Source organism: Trachurus trachurus (assembly GCF_905171665.1).
Source record: "Trachurus trachurus genome assembly, chromosome: 9".
NCBI classification, from domain to species: Eukaryota; Metazoa; Chordata; class Actinopteri; order Carangiformes; family Carangidae; genus Trachurus; species Trachurus trachurus.
The window spans coordinates 8723080-8742613 of record NC_139895.1 but is presented as its reverse complement, the minus strand read 5'-3'; the positions used below and the strand labels follow the sequence as shown (position 1 = coordinate 8742613).

Below are 19534 nucleotides of genomic sequence, written 5' to 3'. Positions count from 1 at the left end.
CAATTACATTAATCATTTAAAGGAAAAAAAATGAAAAGATGGTTGCACCAGATTTAGCTCCCAGCTAATTTCCATCTGTCGTCCCTACAGTATTTACATTAAAGCAGATATCAGTGGAATGTTTTTGTTAATATAAGTCCTAAATAGTCCTATTTTCCGTCAGCAATCACTTACATGAAGTATTTCAGCCTAAACACGAGTCTCTCCGTCACTCTGCTCTGCTGTAACCCGAGGAGAAAATTTTCCTTGTGGGATACAAGTGTTATCCAATGAGGAGAGAGAACGGCATGAAGGGCTGTGTGTGCAGCCAAGGGGTGCGCGTGAATGTGGTGACGTAGCACGAGGACCAATTGATGCCTGACAAGGGCGGGGGCTGCTAACTCATGGTGCGTTCAAAGAAACTCGTACTTTGTGTTTTTCCTTCCTGTGAAGTCATACCAGTTCGATCTGGTACGAGTTCACGGGTCGGAAGTTACGAGTGGCCGTTATAGGGAACTTTCACAGACAACAGGATGGTAAAAACACGAGCTACGGGTTACCTGGAACGCTACCAAGTCGTAGTTGTGACTTGAAGCTGTAACTTACGGTTTCAAAAGCCTGCCTTGAACGCAGCATTAGCCGAAACGGCCGTGAAGCTGATATCTGCTTTAACATGTTGTGTTACTGTAACTCTGACAGTCTTCCACTGCAGCTTAATCTGAATATAATACAGATATCAAAATATACAAATGTATTTTTATGGCTTTTTAACACATTTTAAAAACTCTCTGCTCTTGTTTTTCATTGGATGGGTCATTATTTGTCAGTTTTCTGCTTGTTTTATCTATCATAAATCAATTTTTTTTTCTGTATCTGTACAGCACATTGTGACTTTGTCAAGAAAGCTCCCATATAAATAAAGTTTATGATCAGGGTATTATTATTATTTTATGGACATTATAGACGTTTTCTGCGGCATGGTGTGAAAACAGTCGTGTGGTTCTCTGCAGCCTCCACAGCTAATATAATGTCACCACTTCACCGTTATTTTGAGTGTGCGTTATGAATATAAATATGCGAGAAAACACGTCTAACCAGGTTTTTAAAATTCCTCCGGTGTGTCCCTGCTTAATTAAGCTAATTTAAATGTATTTTATCCTAATCAGTGATAATAAGGAGATAAATGAGTGGCAGCTCCACGTGGAGGGGAGAGGAGCTTATATACATATATAAAGAGATAAATTAGTTCTCATCACTGTCAGAGCGACTTCCTGCTTTAATGTGGTTGTTTTTGGTTTGTGTGGATCCCTTATCATCGTCTCCAACAACGCTGGTGTTTCATTGGACGACGTCTGAGTCATGATGCTCCACAGTTTATTTCTTTTGTCCACCTGTCAGCGCTCAGACGTCGGATCTCCAGTCAGTCGCCGTGACTCACGTCTGGTTCTTTACGTTGCCTCAGCAACAGAGAACAACTTCAATGTCAAAATACCTGCAAATGGTTTTATTTTGTCCTTTTTAACTGGATCAAACACGATACAGTCATATAATCAGTGTTAATTCAAGAATTTATATTATTTATTCATATCTGACTGGTTTGTCTGAGTTGCTCCTCACACCAGATTTAACTCGAACATGAACATTATTTGGCTTCTTAAAATGTCAGGTTCCAAGATGATTTATTGCCACTCATTAGCCAAGCAGTTTGTTTTTTGTTAGCTGTTATGTGTGGCAAAAAAAAAAACACACAAAAAAGTTTATTTCACTTTCCTTTGTGGGAATTCACCATGTTTTCTATTTATACAGTAGTAGTATGGTAATGCACTTTAGACTCCTGCTGTCTTTCTTAGGGCCCCGGGGGAAACGCACCGAGGCACTGACCTCTACAGGTCTTTTCTTATTATTATTATTCACCTTCTGTACCCAGTTTCCATTTGGAACTGAAATTATATATTATTATATAATATATCAAAATATATCAAAATGCGTGGTTCAATCGGGATCAGTATGCTACTACTTTTCGCTACAGAATTTCCGCGTATGTGCGCGCTCTCCTCTCATTTTTACACACACCAATGCTCATGGGTTTGATTCTCATGTTACGTAACAGAGATCTCAAAATTTCTGGGAGTCAATTTTCTAGTTCATTAATTTAATTTTTTACCTTTATCATTTATCTCCCTTTTTTTCATATTTATCTTCAATCCAGTTCTTTGTGATGATCTCTTTCCCTGTTGCTCTGATAGGAGCACACTGAATTTCATTGTTAAACCACAGTGACAAATACATTTCCTTGTTGTAATGTATTGTTGTAGAAAACTGATGGATGGATATCAGTTTTCCTGAGCCACACAATGCGTATGAATGAATGCGTATGAATGATCGTGGTGGTGGTCGGAGGCGCTTTGGGTATCGGGTATCAATAAAAAAGCGTTATAATCATGTAATCCATTATTATTATTCGAACAATCTCCAAAAAACACTAAAATTACAGGGATTCATCACCATTTCAACATATTTTTAAACCATAAATATATATATTATTATTACATTGTACCATCTCTGTACTCAGAAAGCCTGGACGTACATTTATCTCCTGCTCCGTGTCAACAGGCCAAAGATTTCTAACAAATGAATCTTTTGAAATCAAAGATCCTTATAATTTCCTGCCTCCTCTCCCTGCACTGCCTCCTTTAATGATCTTTTGTGCGGTCTGTGCTGCCTATCATCAAGGCTGCAGACCGTGGGTGTGCTTTTTTTTTCATTTCAGACCTGTCATTAAAACGCTCAAGGACCAGAGGTGATGTCATTGATGAAGACACAAGATCAAGTCTTTGTAGAACTGGAGAACTTTTAATTCCAGGTTTGATTTGTGCTGTTTGCACTAAGAGAGAGCCTGAGGAAGTGACTGCATTACCCAGAATCCTCACTCCACATCCACTGTTAGTTTTGGGCTATTACTCAATATTTCAGTGCTGGTTTAGAAACGCTGCAGGTTTCAAATCCACCTTTTCACTATAGGCTGGGACGATATGCTTTTCTCCCGATTTGATTCTTCTACGATTTTTTGGATGGCAATTCGATTTAAATTGCGATTCTACGATATTGCCGATTCTCTCGATTTTTAGTCTGCATTTTTAACATTTATCTGCACACAAATACTGTAGGAGCCTATAAATTAACATACTCCATTATAAAGTGAACTTAAACCCTTTTCAAAACCTGTACTCTCTCTATTTATTCTCTCTATTTTCCGCGAATGGAAATTAGCTTTCCAGCTAAATCCGACATATTTACAGCAATTAATTGTTTTTTTTGTATGTTCATGAATATGTGAGGTCCCATTCCAAATAAACCATTAAATAAATAAATACATTTAAAAAAGGCTAACAAATGCACATTGCACAATATTTTAAAACATTAAAAAAATTCAAAAAAAAGAAATAAAAAAAGAAATCGATAAAAAAAAAAACGTCAAAAAGATATCGCGATATTTATGTGAATCGATTTTTTCTCTGTTCACTTCTCTCTGTTTCTCTGTTACCATTTTGCCCTGAAAAAAACAAACATCTGAAGACTTTGACCAGTTGAACTTATACGGTTGGTTAATTAAAGAGTTTCATTAATTATTATCAATGAGATAGCGATGGGCAGTTAATTAGAAACAGCAGGGGGTTGGGAGGATGGAGCTGACCTGCTGCTTTTTGTACAGCGCTCATTGTCACACAAATTAATCTTATGCATTAACTCAACAGGAAGCTTTGATAGAGGAGGAGAGGGGTGGGGGGTGGGGGTGGGGGGGTTGTTGTTATTACCAGAACCACCACGGGGTCGTGCAGAGGTCCGTCCGTGTGCAGCGTCTCCACGTCCTCCTCGATGATGTAGTGCCACTCCACGCCCAGGTCGATGAAGCTCCGGGTCTTCACCTCCTCCCCTTTGCCGTTGAGGATGTAATGCCCCGTCGCCTGGTTCTTGATTGCTGGAATCAGTCGTTAGTGATGAGCCTCTCACATACTTGAAATGTCTTTTCTCCATCACTTAGGAAATGATTGAATTATTCAACAAGGAAGAAAAAAAAAAAAAAAGGTTCCCTCAGAGGGGCCTGAAGGTTTACAATTCAGTCTCTCGTTTACACCAAACAAGTTACTACAAGCGAGAGACTGAAGTGAAAATTTATGGTCGTCAATGTCTCATTTGATGCATCACATCTGATACATTTACTGTAAAAATGACAATTAACAGATGCTGAAACGAGCCTGGTATCTCTGCTACAGATCAGTTCCTCTGGTGCTCATATTATTCAGATTGGCAGCTGTGGCTGTAAGCGATGTATGACTCATTAGTTCTTCATTCATTCAATAACTCATTGGCATTGCTACTACGTATGTGCTTTTCCTTTTAAGTGATGAGGGTCGACTCCTGTATTCAAGACAGGAGAATATTCTAACCTTGTCTTTATTTCATAGGTATGAAGAGCTTTATCTGTTTTAATTTAACTCTCACTGACTGACTGAGTGATAAAGTTGCACTATTGGTCGATTTCTCTACAGGTCGCTGCTCTTTCGAATTAATTTTAAAGTTGTTTAATCAACTTTTTGATTCCCAATCAGAAACTTTTTCAAAAAAATGACAGGATAATATTCTAACCTTGTCTTTATTTCATGGGTACTGTATCTTTTGTAAATGTTTTGAAGAAGAACCAGCTTTATCTGTCTTAATTTAACTGTCGCTGACTGACTGAGTGATAAAGTTGCACTATTGGTCGATTGGCCAAGTGTTGACATTTCTCTACAGGTCGCTGCTCTTTTGAATTAATTTTAAAGTTGCTCTAAAAGTTTAATCAACGTTTTGATTCCCAATTAGCAACTTTTCCAACACAAGCACCTCATCTAGCGACTTTCCAGACAAACTTGAGGTGCCACCGTTGAGCTGTGAGTGAAACAGCTTTTTGTGATGATAATTCACAATGAATTACAGGTGAAATAACAGCACAGCCGTTGTATTAAACTGGTGTGTTTGGTGATTTTATTGGACGACACTGCAGCTATAAAATCAGCTGGAAACAGCTCGAAAAAGTAGCAGTACTGAAATAAATTTGAAATAATGTCAATTTCTTGCTTTTTACTGATTAATTATGAATACGAATTGTAATTTTGTGGCTTATTTCTCTCTAGTTTTTGTTGTTTTTCTTTTTTCTTGTGTCTTCATAACGTGGATGTGTTTCTCGGTGTCAGGACTTTGATCTGAGATTGTTCTCAATGTTCCTTTAATTAGTCTTTACACCTCCCCACCATGGACCTTCCTGTCACCGAGACCCTGGTGAACTAAACACTAATTAGCATTGTAATAATCTTTTAATGGTACAAAATCTCATCACTTACATTAATTACAACAGTGTTTTAATCCTCTCTCATATCCTCAGCGACTTGTTCCATTTTAGCAGCTTTAACATTATTTCCCAACATCTGGTGTGAAGGGCGTTCACGTTGTAAACTGTCCTTTTTTTTAAAGTGTGAAACAATATGGCTGTGCATTTGTTTTGGAAATAAAACTGCATTTTTTTTTTTTTTTTACAAACTGAAACAGAGCACCAGAGAAAAACATCTGACCAGGTTCAGCTCTTACATACTGTACAAACCCACATGAGGCTTTGAGTTCGTGATGAAGACGCTTCCGATGAGATACAGACGCACTGATAGAAATACAGAACTAAAAACAGCAGGAGACTAAGTGAAAACTGAAACAAGAGCGAGTGTGAAAATGTTTCTCACAGCGATCCATCAGCACGTGTCATTTCACATGGAATGACAGCGACAGGAGGGATGGATGCTGTTGCTAAGACGACAGCAGGGGGAAAACGGCGATGCTCAAAATGACAAGTTTAAGATGTTCGACTGAAGCTGAACCAGCGGGGATGAAACTTTGCGTTTGAGTCTCGTCAGTGGAGAGTTTCTTTGTCAAATTGTTCGTCGAATAATTAGTCAGCGAGTCTCACGTCCTCAAATTTGTGAGTATAAAGTCAATTGTGAGTCACTGGCTTGTCACACCCTAGACGATTTTCAGATCTAAACCGAGTCATGAGGACTGTTTCAATGTGGTGCCCAAGATTTCCAAAGGATGCTTAGGCTATTGTTTGTGTAATTTAGTCAGGCATAATCTCATTGTTGACTTTGGTTGTGTAGCCGGTGGAGATCAACTGTGCGGAGATCAGAGTGTAATGAACTGAGGCTCCATGAGGGGGAATCGAGCTGCTCTCCACCACTGAACAATAACACCAGTGAAGTGGAGAGTGTGTGCACTTGTGTCATCATCTTTCCCCCACATTTACTCTGAGTGTTTTAAGGTCACAACGTCAACAGGTTTTTAACAACATCATCCAGACTGTGTGATTTAAACCTGACTTGAGTTACTGTCTGTACATCCAATGGTGCTTCTTGTCTTGTCGTCTTACAGGCGACATTGGAAAGTCAAATCGCCTTGTTGTAAATTACAACTACTTCCGGGGAGAAAACCAGCATGTAATTTGAATGAGAACAGTAGTAATGAACGAGAGTTTAGCTATATATATCATATATATATATTTTATATCACTGTTTAGACAAATCAGAAATGATTGAAGAAACATTACTATTTCTCTGTGTGTGTGTTTTGTGTTGCTATGTGTTGTATTTATTCAGTTTGGGGGAATCACGGTGTCTAGAAAGCATCAGTGGCTCAGCTGACAGGGACAGCTAACGGTAGTAGCTAAGCTAACAGCAGCTAAGCTAATGGCGGTAGCTAAGCTAACATTAGGATGTCAGCTCTTAAAACCGTCCCGTTGTCGGACACGACATGAAACTATTCCAGTTAGCTCAGTCATGTTGTAAGTTGAAAATGTTGAAAATATTTTTTCATGGACCGTTTATTGAGTCACTGAGTTATTAAAGTTAAACAGCTAGCTAACGGTTAGCCCGGCTAATCTATGATAACCATGACAAATTACAAAACATGCACACATAGCCTAGATAGTAATGTTTGTCCAATCGTTGGTTTTATAGACTTTACAAACATCAGATTAGTCTAAACGGCGATATAGTGACATGAAAAATGAGATATAGAGAAACTCTCTTCCGTCACTATTGTTCTCATGCTGGTTTTCTACCCGGAAGTAGTTGTAAACAACAAGGCGATTCGTTCTATAGCTGCTCGACTTCGTGTATTTGTATTTAAAGCAGAAGTAAGCGATCCGGTCGTTTTGGCTAATGCTGCGTTCCAGGCAGGCTTTTGAAACCGTAAATTACAGCTTCAAGTCACAACTTACGACTTTGTAGCGTTCCAGGCAACCCACTCGTGTTTTTCCGACCTGTTTTACCTGTGAAAGTCACTATAACGGCCACTCGTAACTTCCGACCGGTGAACTCGTACCAGATCGAACTGGTACGACTACACAGGTCGGAAAAACACGAGTTACGGGTTGCCTTGAACGCACCATAACAGTCCTCGTCCCTACGTCACCACATTCACGGCGTCCCTTGGCTGCACACACAGCCCTGCATGCCGTTCTCTCTCCTCATTGGATAAAACTTGTAGGATACGAGAAAGGTTTTCTCCTCGGCTCAGAGCAGAGCAGAGTGAGTGACAGACTCGTGTTTCTGTCCAAACACTCTATGTAAGTGATTGCTGTCGGAAGATATAACTATTTAAGACTTATATTAACACAAAAATATCGCTTACTTCTGCTTTAAGTGGCAACACCCAGTTGGTGACGCTTACACACCTAGTCCGGTCTGACTGAGGCTGTCAAATGCGTCTTAACATCCTCGAGTCTAGTGTGTCTCCAGCCACAGGGACAGAGAATGTAAACAGCAGCTGTTGTTTTAGCAAATGCTTCAGAATGACATGTTTGTCCTCAGTCTTTATACTTAATTCAACCCAAACAATCGACTTTGCCATCAGAGCCCCCCAGCTTTGGAACGACCTGGCCGAGGAGATAAGGCATGCCATGCCGACTCAGTGTTGGCTTTTAACTCACTTCTAACCCTTTTATCTCAGTTTTACTCAGATTGCTCTTTGTCTTACTCTCTTTACTTTTTTATCCCATCTTTTCTTATCTTATTGTATCTAATTTTATTTGTTTTTATCATGTATAACCCCCTTTTTATTTATTTTTAACTGCATCCTGCACTCTAATTTATTGTTGGGTTCTTGTATTGCCTGTGTTGCTGTATCGCTTGGGCGGTCCACCTCCTATGGTTTTATGGCATGTGACTTGTCTCTTCTATATTGTTTTGTGAAGCACTTTGTAAACTTGTGTTTTTAAAGTTGCTATATAAATAAAGTTATTATTATTATTATTATTTCCGCTTTTGTTCATTTTGTAACAGTGATTTGTAACAGTGAGCAGACAAATGACCTCGTCCTTCAGAGAAAATAACTCCTATTTTGGTCAATATTAAAATCACAATTATGTCTGTGACTTTGTTTTTGATATTCTATTTTACTCGCTTACTATATTTTACTGTTTAACTACAGGCTGCACGATCTATGAACCAGCAACAACAGGTCAGATGAGTTAAATAACCCACTTACAATCAGGGCTCTTTCAGAGTAAAATCTCAATAGTCTAGGTATAACTGCACGATGGAAAATGATTATTTTTTCCCCCCAGATTATGTTTTACTGGTTTTGAGATCTTTTCTACGGCTTGTTCTGCAGGTAACTAACCAATTACATATTTTGTTATATAAGATAATTTTTTTGGAGGTCATATAAAAGAGGATTTCAATTTTTGCTGTAAAATATGCACATATTTTTTTATGATTATTCAGTTTGAGGGCCATCCACACAGATATTTTACACATGCAGTGATTAGTTATTGAAAATCTTTGAGTATAAAGACTATGCAGGGTCTTTCAAGGTTGAAATCTGCATCAATCATCCTGTTTTTCATGTTATCTGCTGGTGATGAGTACTGTAGGTGTAAAACAACTTGAACAAACAGGATATGAATGTGAACATAACATTTTAACGACCGAACATGAAAGGTTGGTATTTTTTCTTTCCTTATTGAATAGTTCCCTCTCATCACATATGAAGTTAAAATCAGTACATGCCAGTCCAGCACTGGAATTACTTGCCTGAATGCCTGTGATTGAGTCTCTCTGATTGGAGCCCGAGCTGGAATAAATGGGGACTAAGGGGGGGAAAAACAGGGGGTCCAGTGACGTCATCGTTTCCAATCTACAGTAATCAGCGGGGGTGTCAACACCTTGTGACGAGGCTTTGAAACATACAGTACCACACTGACTACCATAAATTTGATTTCTGCACGTATGAATGGAGGGTGATTGTCTGACGCAGCAACAGAGCAGATGGAGGAGCTCGGCGACATCAGATAATGATGAAGAAGATGAGGCAATAAGAAGACTTCACATCTCTGAGGCCCCCCAGCGTTGGACGGCCTTGTTATCACAGCTATGAGTGTGAAGCAGAAAGTGACTGCTTCTGTTTTTTTTACTGACGCTTCAGTTTCCATAATCAATTTTTTACAACAGTCAAAAACCCTCTGAGGCAAACCGCTGATCCAGGGCCGTAAAAATAAAACTGACTTTAAATGTGCTGTGTATTTGATTTTGGATGATGATGATGATTTATCTTTATGCAGTGTTGGAACACATATACAGCTTTTTTTTTTACTTTTTTTTCCCCACAAGGATCATTGGCTGGAGAAGGGACTTATATAATATTTTTTATTTCTTGATTTTTGTTTTGTGTTTATTATTGTACATTTTATTCCTTTTATCGATGTCTAACGCTGCAATACTGTACATTTTCCCATCATGTGACGAATAAAGGATTTTTTTATCGTATTGTATCACATTGTAACTTATCTTAAATTATCGTACCATATCATATAGTATCTTATCTTAAATTATCATATCATATAGTATCTTATCTCAAATTATCATATCATATACAGTAGTATCTTATCTTAAATTTTCGTATCATATAGTATCGTTCATAGCGTATTGTATTTGATCATATCCTATCAAATTCTTAAATTATCGTATTGTATTGAATCATATTGTATAATATCTTAAATTACCATATTGTATTGTATCCTATCGTATCGTACCTTAAATTACTGTATTGTATCATATTGTACAATATTGTATCTTATCTTAAATTACCGTATTGTATCATATCCTATGTTATCCTAATTATTGTATTGTACTGTATTGTATTTTATCATATTGTATCCTATCTTAAAGTATCATATTGTATATCGTATCTTATCTTAAATTATTGTATCGTTTCGCATCATATCATATTTTATCTTAATTTATTGTATCGTGTCGTATCATGAAGCTGCCTCAATTAATTAATTAAGACCGTTTTACACAGATTCTCAGCTAAAAATGAGCTGGAGTTTTCAACCAAAACCACAAAGCATCAAAATAAGTTTGTTATAAATCTACAGTTTTCTTCACAGAAACCATATGGGCAGAGCAATAATTCACTTTTTTTTTTTTTATCTGGCAGGAAACCAACATACCGGTAATCCTCTTCCTGGAAACGCTATGTTCTCCCGTCTGGAAACTTGGGGATATTAGTTTTTTTTTTTTTTTTCCATTAAAGTTTTAGAGGCGTTGACTGAAACCTACAGTAAAACTGAGATGAAGCAACACGGAGCTACGACTGCATCACTTTGTGGCTCTGCAGACTTGATGTATTAGCAGGTTTATTCTGGTCCAGACAATCCTGAGAGAGCGTCTCCGAGGTTGATGTGAGCTTTGTACGTTTTTACTGTAGACGTCGGTTACTGAAGTTTTCGGATGACGAAATCTGGTGTCTTGAGATGAATATTAACGTTTTGTGTGTGTGTGTGTATTTTGGTATTATTCCTTTTGGATGAGAGAATCACAGTTTTATAGGATTATAGGACAGTTATTTATTTTTACCACCCGTCTGTTTCAAAGACTTTTCTTGTGTTCAACGTGTTGGAGCGTCTCTAATTCTCTTCTCACTTTCAGTATCACATTAACAACTTGAGTGTTAAGCGCTGCTTGAGAGGCGCTCGGCCTCGGGCTGAGGAGATCAGCGCTGACCTGTCTGACCTCACAGATGCTGAACGAGTTGGGTTTTTTCCTCGGGCTACCAGCGAAACAAAAACCAAAAATGATTAGCTGCCTCTTTCATTCCTTCAATCATCGGTCTGATAATAATCCCGTGGAGATCCTGTGACCCTGCTGCTGATTCACAGACACTAAATAAATAACTTTTTGTCTCTTTTTGCTGATGTTCAGTTTTTTTAAATTATTATTTCTTTTCTGAGTTGCTCGCTGATGCACTCACTCATCATCAGGCCTGTTGAAAATAAACTGTGACTGATCCTGTGAAGGTCTGACAAGTTGAATTTGCTCATTTAAAGATGAATGAATTGCTATTTATACATTGGTGGGACCAACTGACTGTTACAAATCAACAAAAGTGATTTTAGATCTGAGCTCAGTTTTCTTGTCATTCTAATGTTTAATTTTATCCCCTGTGTTTTTCTTACTGGTCTTTAATTTCCTTTATAGCTATTATTCTAATTTCCTCTGTTAAGCACTTTGTACATTTGTTTGATAAGTGCTCTATAAATAAAGGTTATTATTAATATTATAATTTAAAGCCACAAAGATTGGATTGATCAGCTGATCGACAAAAAACAGGAATATGACACAAGAGCATGGTCTTTCTTTGATTCCCATGTGATAGCAGCTTCTTTTATTCTGTAACCATGAGGATGAGGATTGTGTAATGTTGAGGATGTTGTTACTAACTCACAGGCTGAGTTCTTCAGAGCCGCCTACGTACGTAGTGTAAGTACATACGGAGCTGCCCCATGATGCACTGCGGCTCGTCAAAATAAGATGCAGCAAATTTTAGTCTACATAAAAAGTTTAAAAAGTGACCTATAAACAGTGTATAAATGAAAACTGTAACAGCTTTCAGTTTGCTTTCAAATAGTCGTTCATGGGAAATGCATTCTGGGATATTGGCCATGTAATTTAGTATGAACATCAGCTTGGTAACGGCGGCTAATTGGTTCATTTAGTGGACAGTCTTTTCCTTGTGCCTAAACCTAATCAAGTCAAGTCAAGTCAATCAGTCTGGAGTTAATTACTATTTTTATGGACTTTTATAGACAGTTGAGGTGACGTGCTGCCAAAATCCAACACAACGAAGCAGCATTTAACTCTGAGAGCCGCTCTCCGAGGTCGCTCTCAACATTTTTCAAATCTCAAAATATAAAATATCAGATAAATCTGTCTGTCACTTCAGCACCACGGACAGCGCCACAGTTTTATCACTACACACTAAAGTCAAATTATCAGCATCTTTATCAAATAAACTCATTCATTCATAAACTACTGACGATATAATAGAATATAAAAATGAAATGACGGGTGAAACCTGCAGTAAACAGCTGCAACAGTAGAAAGTTTTTGACAACTAAGGTCCGGTACACCTGCCGCCTTCAGGAGGAACTCCTGAGATTTTAATCGATCAGAGGATGTTGAAAGAGCGAGGTTGTTGAGGTTGGAGGACTCGGTCAATAACATCATTACTGAGCATTTGCACAAACAGCTGCTTTGATCTCCGCTGTTCAATCTGTCTCTGTTCAAAACGCTGTGGTCATGGACGAGTGGCGTTCCAAGAAAACCGTATGATAAAAATAAACAAATTAAATAAATAAAAAAAAATCTTTCGATCAGCGGGGGGTGACAGCAAATTAATACAGAAATCTCTCTTTAATAGACTGATGAATAATGAATGAAGAAAATGAAGAGTCATTTTCCCAGCCTGTGGAAGTGACAGGGAATAAATTATGTAAAGTCTGTAATCTATGATTTTACACCCCGCGCTCCGGTTAAGTCATCCCGGGAGAGACGAGCTATTTTCAGGCTTTCCCCCCCCCCCCCCCGACTCCACACGTGACATGTGTGTGTTTGTGATACAAAGTCGCACTTACCAAGAATTTGAGGGGAGGCCTCATGTTCTTGGATGATCACATGTCTAGCTCCGGGAGGAATGAGAAACATCTTAAGGTAACCTTTATCAAGAGTTTGCAGCGGCAGAAGCAGAAGAGGAGGGAGAGAGGGAGGGAGGGAGGGAGGGAAAGATAAGACAGAGTGAGTTAAGCAGATACAGGAATCATCTTGTCTGTTTGCAGAGGTGGACATCACACATGTGTCAGAAGTTCGGAGTTCACTTTGCTCTACGGAGAAGTCGGAGGAGGAGAAAGGAAGAGTCTGCAGGTCCAGCTTCTATTGAAACAGCTTCATTCACATCCGTCTGCTGGGTTTTGTTGGAGAACTGCAACTGTTGCTATCGACTGTGTGCAGACAGGATGTGAATGAATGAGAGCAGCCGTGTTTCAATAAGGCAGTCTGGGGTTTTTCTTTTCTTTTTTTTTTTTTACTAGAGAGCAGCAAAGTCGTCTTCTGCCAGTGATGTCCACCGCTCTGCAAACCTACTGTGACTCACCCAGCACATTTCTAGAGTCTTCTGTTTCATTTAAAAACACATTTCGAGCTCCTTTGGGCAAAGCGAAGGCTCCTCGGGTTTTCCCTTCAAAAATGAAAATGAATGTTAGTTATTCACAGTTTCTCTCTCTGCTCCCCTCCGCCTCACACTTCACTGTTTCTCTGCAAAAAAACCCAACAAAAAAACGAAACACACACACATACAATTAAAGCACATCACCTACAGTGGAGGCATCTGTAATTAGCATAGCAGGGACCTGAGGAGCTACAACACTGAGGAGGGGAATTTTTTCTTTCTTTTTCTGCCCTCACTGTGGCACTTGCCAATCACCGGGACTGAGCTGTGGTGAGGTGTAATTACTCTCCGTCAGATTTGACAGGCAGGTCCAACACGTCTGGGGCCTCCTGATGAAGCTCCACTGCAGAGCTGATTAGAAATTCAACTGGCACGCTGAGTTCGCACAAGGTTTTCGCCCCGTGGCAGAACATTAAACGACAAAAATTTGCAACCTAACTATTTTAAATGTGAAGAAGATGATGCCTTCTCTGTTTAAAAAAAACAGGTGCATGATAGAAATTATAACATATCGGCTTTTATCCACAAGTTTCCGAACGTCATCTATGGTCAAAACCAGAAGCCGGTTTTGCATTTCCGGTGGAATTGTACATTCACGTTTCCATGGTTTTCAGTCGTTGTCATAGTTGCGGTAAATGCATGGATCTATTAACGCTGGCTTTTAATACGGATGACAATTTGTGTGATATCCATTGTTAAAAGCTGGCGGGATTGATCCATACGTTTTACAGATTTTCATTGAAAAAAAAAATCCATGCATTTACCGCGAGTACCGAAACCATAGAAACGTAAACATAAAATTCCACCGGAAGAGCAAAACCAGCTTACGTTTTTGACGTTCGGAAAAAGGTGGATAGACTGATAAGAAAACACCGGCCATCCAAAAAACAGATGTTTAAAAAGACCCCTGTGGATGAGGCTGAACGGAGCATCTGCATCAGCTTCTCCATCAGCATCAGCATCAGCATCAGCATCAGCATCTGCATCTGCATCTGCATCTGCATCAGCATCAGCATCAGCATCAGCATCAGATTCTCCATCAGCATCTGCATCAGCATCAGCATCTGGATCTGCATCTGCATCAGCATCAGCATCAGCTTCTCCATCAGCATCAGCATCTGCTTCTCCATCAGCGTGCCAGTTTAGGGTTCAATCAATCAATCAATCAATCAATCAATCAGCTGCTAGTCGGCCGACATCGTCCTCGGCTGCAGGTCCACCTACACTTCACACAATCTAGACGAGGACTGGGTCGTTAGTTTGTTAGGCCGCTGAAGCAGAGACGTTGAATTTACATTCAATGACACACAGGAGGAGGCAAAAAAATAAAAAATAAAGTTAAATAATAATGTGGCACACAGAGTTTCAGAGACTCGATGGTTGTAATGAGCCTGCGACGGCTTCTTCTGCATCAGAGTCAGACCTAAATAGACACTTAATTAATTAGTGACACAGCAGCTTATATCGCTCATGTCTCTACGATGTTAGTCATCCATCTGCACTAGAAGCTGCACAGAAAACACTAGAAGGAGGAGAAGAAAAGGAAGGAGAAGAGGAGGAGTCTGCGATGGAGTCAGTGACACTGGATACTTGCATATTGTGCTTTCCAACAAAGGAGTTTCTTTTTGGGCTCTCTTGCTTAACTGTTTCCCTGTTAAAAGAGGCGAGGTGGTTAAATGAGAGTGAGATGTTAGGAAAAATAAATAAATAAACAGAGTTTCACCACAGTGCATTCTCCCATCCTGCTGCGGATGGATGGATTGATGAGGCCATCATGTCGAGGCCTCTCAGATAAGCCCGTTTCCATTTTTTCTCGGGGGGGCTCTTTATTGACTTTATGATGTCGTGGCTTCACATTCAATAAAAGTGTGGCCATGAATTTTTTATGAGAGAAGAAGGTACGGATGTGAGAAGGCAATACAGAGTCATTAGTGAAGTTAAATGTAGGTTTTCATGCTGTTGGAAAAAAACCTAAAACAAAACAAAAAAAAACGTGAGGAGAAGTTTTTTAACATAAGAAAATTAACTCAATCAAGTCGACACTGTAGCAAGCAAATCACAGCTGGACCAGGCTCTGTTTGCTTTAATTTAATATGTGTGTGTGTGTGTGTGTGTGTGTGTGTGTGTGTGTGTGTGTGTGTGTGTGTGTGTGTGTGTGTGTGTGTGTGTGTGTGTGTGTGTGTGCCCAGCGTGGCTGCAGAGAGGAGATAACCTGAGAGAAGCGGCTCCAATAAAAAGGAGCAGAACTTGAACTTAGAAAACTGATATAAAGGAGAAATGAACAAACTATATGAAGAGATAAAGAAACAGAAATGGGGCCTAATTATTTCTCTGCTAATTAGTAAAAAGGTCCTTAAGCCGACTGTTCGGAGTAACGACTGCCAGCACTCCTCCATGTCACCGTGACAACCCCTCCCCTCCCTCCTGTTATTACCTGTGGGATGTGAATAGAAATGACTCGGATCTGCAGGAGGCGGCTGCAAGTCTCACAACAGACTCTCCTATGACCTCATGCACGTCACTATGACATCACAACAGAGCTGCTTTCAGTTTGCATTTGACACTCATTGATCACACATTGATGCTGTTATATTCCTTGCATATTTACTACATTGTGTTAACCTTAGAGATTTACTACATTATGTTAAATTAGACTCGGTTTGTAAAAGTTTTTGTTGCCTGGAGCATTTATTTATTGTGGGAAAAAAGAAAAGCCACCTGTTTTGTGCAGGTGCTGTGACAAAAACATATTCATTTGTGTCTTGAATGTTTTCTCTTCTATGTAAAAACTCGCAGCGTGTCGTGCTGCTTCTGGTCGAGCCAGACTGATGAGTCGAGCCGGTGGGGCAGCGATTCTCACTAGATAAAGTGTCCAGACAGACACAGTCGACATCGTTTCATAAGTTGTGTCTCAGTTCTGCACTTAAGTTTGTAGCTGGGAACGACGTCACATCTGAGTCAACCATGTTCAAGTTATGAGTTGGTAACAAGTTGGAAGGACAAACTTTTTGTCAGCTATTGTTGTTGTTAGCATCGTTAGCTCATACGAGCCAACTTTTTGTCTTTTGTGGTGTTTCACCATGTCAGATTAAACGATCACAGTGGCATAAACTCTTGCTGTGTCTTGGTCGGGAGACTAGCAACACTACATTGCTCACATGAAGCCGTCAGGGCATATGAATCTGTGTAGTCTGATCCTGCCTTAAAGGGATAGTTCAACATTTTGGCAAATTGGCCCATTGCCATAATCCCTACAGTCATAGCAGTAGGTTTGTTACCTTTAATTGTCGGTGCAAGCTGTTTTTAGAACGGCGGAGCAGAGCCGCGAGCTGCTCAGAGCTACACTACGGAGGCTCATGGGATTTCTTGGTTTCCCTCATCAAACTCATCAAATACACAATCCAACAACTCCAAAACGCTCTGGTGGACAAGTTGTGACCTGCACATTCACCACGCTATGAGATAATAACAGAACGTTACCAGACAGAGTTGTTGATGTTGCTGATGCGCGTTCCCGTCAGAGACAGTTTTTCATCAAGCAGTCTCTGCATTTGCCTCTAAAACAACTCTGTCTGGTAACGTTCTGTTATTATCTCATAGCGTGGTGAATGTGCAGGTCATAACTTGTCCACCAGAGCGTTTTGGAGTTTGTGAGAGATTGTGTATTTGATAAGTTTAATGAAAAACTGCTTGCACCGACAATTAAAAGTAACAAACCTACTACTACTAAAACTATAAGGATTATGGCAATGGTCCACTTTGCCAAAATATTGAACTATCCCTTTAAGTGATAGTTTGCGCATGAAGTTCAAAGTTCAAAGTGTTTATTGTCATATGCACAGTGGAAAGGTGAGTTTCCCTGACAATGAAATTCTTACTTTGCTGTCCTCGTCATAGAAGCCAGCAATTAATAAAAAGAGCAATTACAAAACAACAATAGTACAATGAAAGCAATGTAACAACATGTCTATGTAGAAGTTGCACAAAGTGGCTGATAAACAGTGTAACATGATGTTTTTATTCATCCCAGCAACGCACGTTAACTGCAAACACTACGGTGGCCCTGGGTGTTCAATATACTACAACTTAGGAAAACACAAACATGCTGCAAACTCCGAAAACTTCCGAAAAATGATTTGCATAATGTTTTCTAAAGTTGAGGTGTATTGATCTCTCAGGGCCACCGTACTATTCAGCCGTATCCACTTCATACTACTGTGCGTCATAGTTCAGTATTTCTGGACTGCACACTTTATCATTCATTGAAAAACCAATGCCAATAAAAGCTGCTGTTATTGTTATTCACCATGAGGTTGTCATGTGTGGTTTTGAAGGACGCGTTGAACGGATTACGATGAGATCTAGTTCATATATTCATGTTGTATTCATTGCAATCATTTGTCTGATCTCTTCATCTTTTATCAGATATAGAAATGAGATCTGTTTAAAACTTTTATTGGCGACCACAGATCTGTAAACCTCATCACGCTGCCATTAGCATTAGCTTAGCTTTTCGAGTCTGCAAATGTAATGATCTCTTTCTCTTTCACTCACGTCCTGTTTGAGTTTTTCTTGTTTTTTCTGTGACAACAAAAAAAAACCCTGAAGCTCTGAACTGCAGTGATGAGACCTCCACTGAAATAAGACCTGACAGGAAGCTCTGAAAGAAATCTAGTGGCAGCGACGCACGACTTCAACATTTCTTTCTTGTCTCTCCAAGGTCAAGAAGTCGCCTCCGTTCAAAACCTTCTTAGAAGAATTAATATTGCTTTGTGAAACCACGCAGATACAGTCTAAAGGGCCCTAACAAAGAGAAAATGGTACTGAAGCGAGAAATCAAAGGCAGATTTCAGCTTTCATCGAAGTGGCCGCTGCTCAGACACAAACAGCTTTGTCCTCACAGCCGCAGAGCTCATACACGGTGCTACTGTAATATTCACTATTAGTTTTCTATTGAACCAAATCACACACACAGGTGTTTGCTGCAGAATGAATACTAACGTAATCATCCATCTTTTCTCAGTTTTTCTGACTCAGGTTTTTGACTCCGTCTGGATGAATGAGCTCCTGGAGCTTTATTGTAGTGTTGCGTTTCCCCTTTGGCTCAATGAATGAACCATGCAGCTGCAGCCCTTTTTTCCGGATAATGTAGGTGCTCACTCCTTCCTGTTTGAGTCCGTCTGCACCTCAGCACAGTGTCGGACAAAATACCGCAACTTGGCCACTTCCTTTTCACATTAAATGGAGTTTTAAAACTGAATCTGAATCTGTGCCCCGCAAAGAGGTGGAACTGTATTATTTCGTCCACTTCAGCGTTAACTACTGTGAGTCACAGCTAATCTTCCTCTCTAGAAATCAAGACTTCGATAGTTGGGTTGGCTTTTGGATGATAAAAGGAAGCGGAGGAGTGGGAGTGGTAATCATAGGTTGGATCTGTTCTGCTAATCGAGATCTTTTTTTAAGCACTGGCCACTTTGTTGTTTTTTTTATAAATCAGAGCTTAAAGGATTGCATGCTCTCATTACAGCTGCAGAGGCGGACAAAAGTTCCACTCTAATTTTCATTTCTGCAAACCAGGACCTCTGACCATAAGCCCGAATTTTACCTAAGATATTATTTAGTTCCTGCACTGATTGTGGTCACATGCAAAGAAAGTATAGTTCCAGTTCCTGTGAAGGTAAAGTGAGGAACGGAGGAGGAAGACGTCACATGCAGAGACGATACGACCTGCAGGTAGAGAGACATGTGACCGAAGATGCTCACTGCTAGCTTACCCATTAGCTGCAGGAGGCTAATGTCATTTAAATGTTATCAAATAAAGTTAATGTTGGTTCAATAAAGTTGTTTTATGACTTTTTACACCTTGTGCTCTCTTTGTTCTCTGACTTTTCTCCTCTTTTGTCTTTTGTTTCCCGCTCTAACTTTCTTACAGTTAGCGTAAACAAGCTAGCTAAAAGGCTAATGACTG

The 19534-nt window shown here is 39.5% G+C and overlaps 1 protein-coding gene across 1 annotated transcript in view; it reads right to left on the bottom strand.

Annotated features, from left to right (window-relative positions):
- adamts3 (ADAM metallopeptidase with thrombospondin type 1 motif, 3) overlaps positions 1 to 19534 on the bottom strand; it is a gene marked incomplete at its 3' end in the record, with an annotated part of 186279 nt that overhangs the window by 21807 nt on the left and 144938 nt on the right. The window contains exons 16-19 of the mRNA XM_083978186.1: positions 15157 to 15217; positions 13492 to 13571; positions 12977 to 13057; positions 3795 to 3958 (exon numbers count right to left, since the gene is read on the bottom strand). Coding sequence (XP_083834312.1) covers positions 3795 to 3958; positions 12977 to 13057; positions 13492 to 13571; positions 15157 to 15217 — 386 coding nt within the window. The remainder of the gene's footprint in view (positions 1 to 3794; positions 3959 to 12976; positions 13058 to 13491; positions 13572 to 15156; positions 15218 to 19534) is intronic.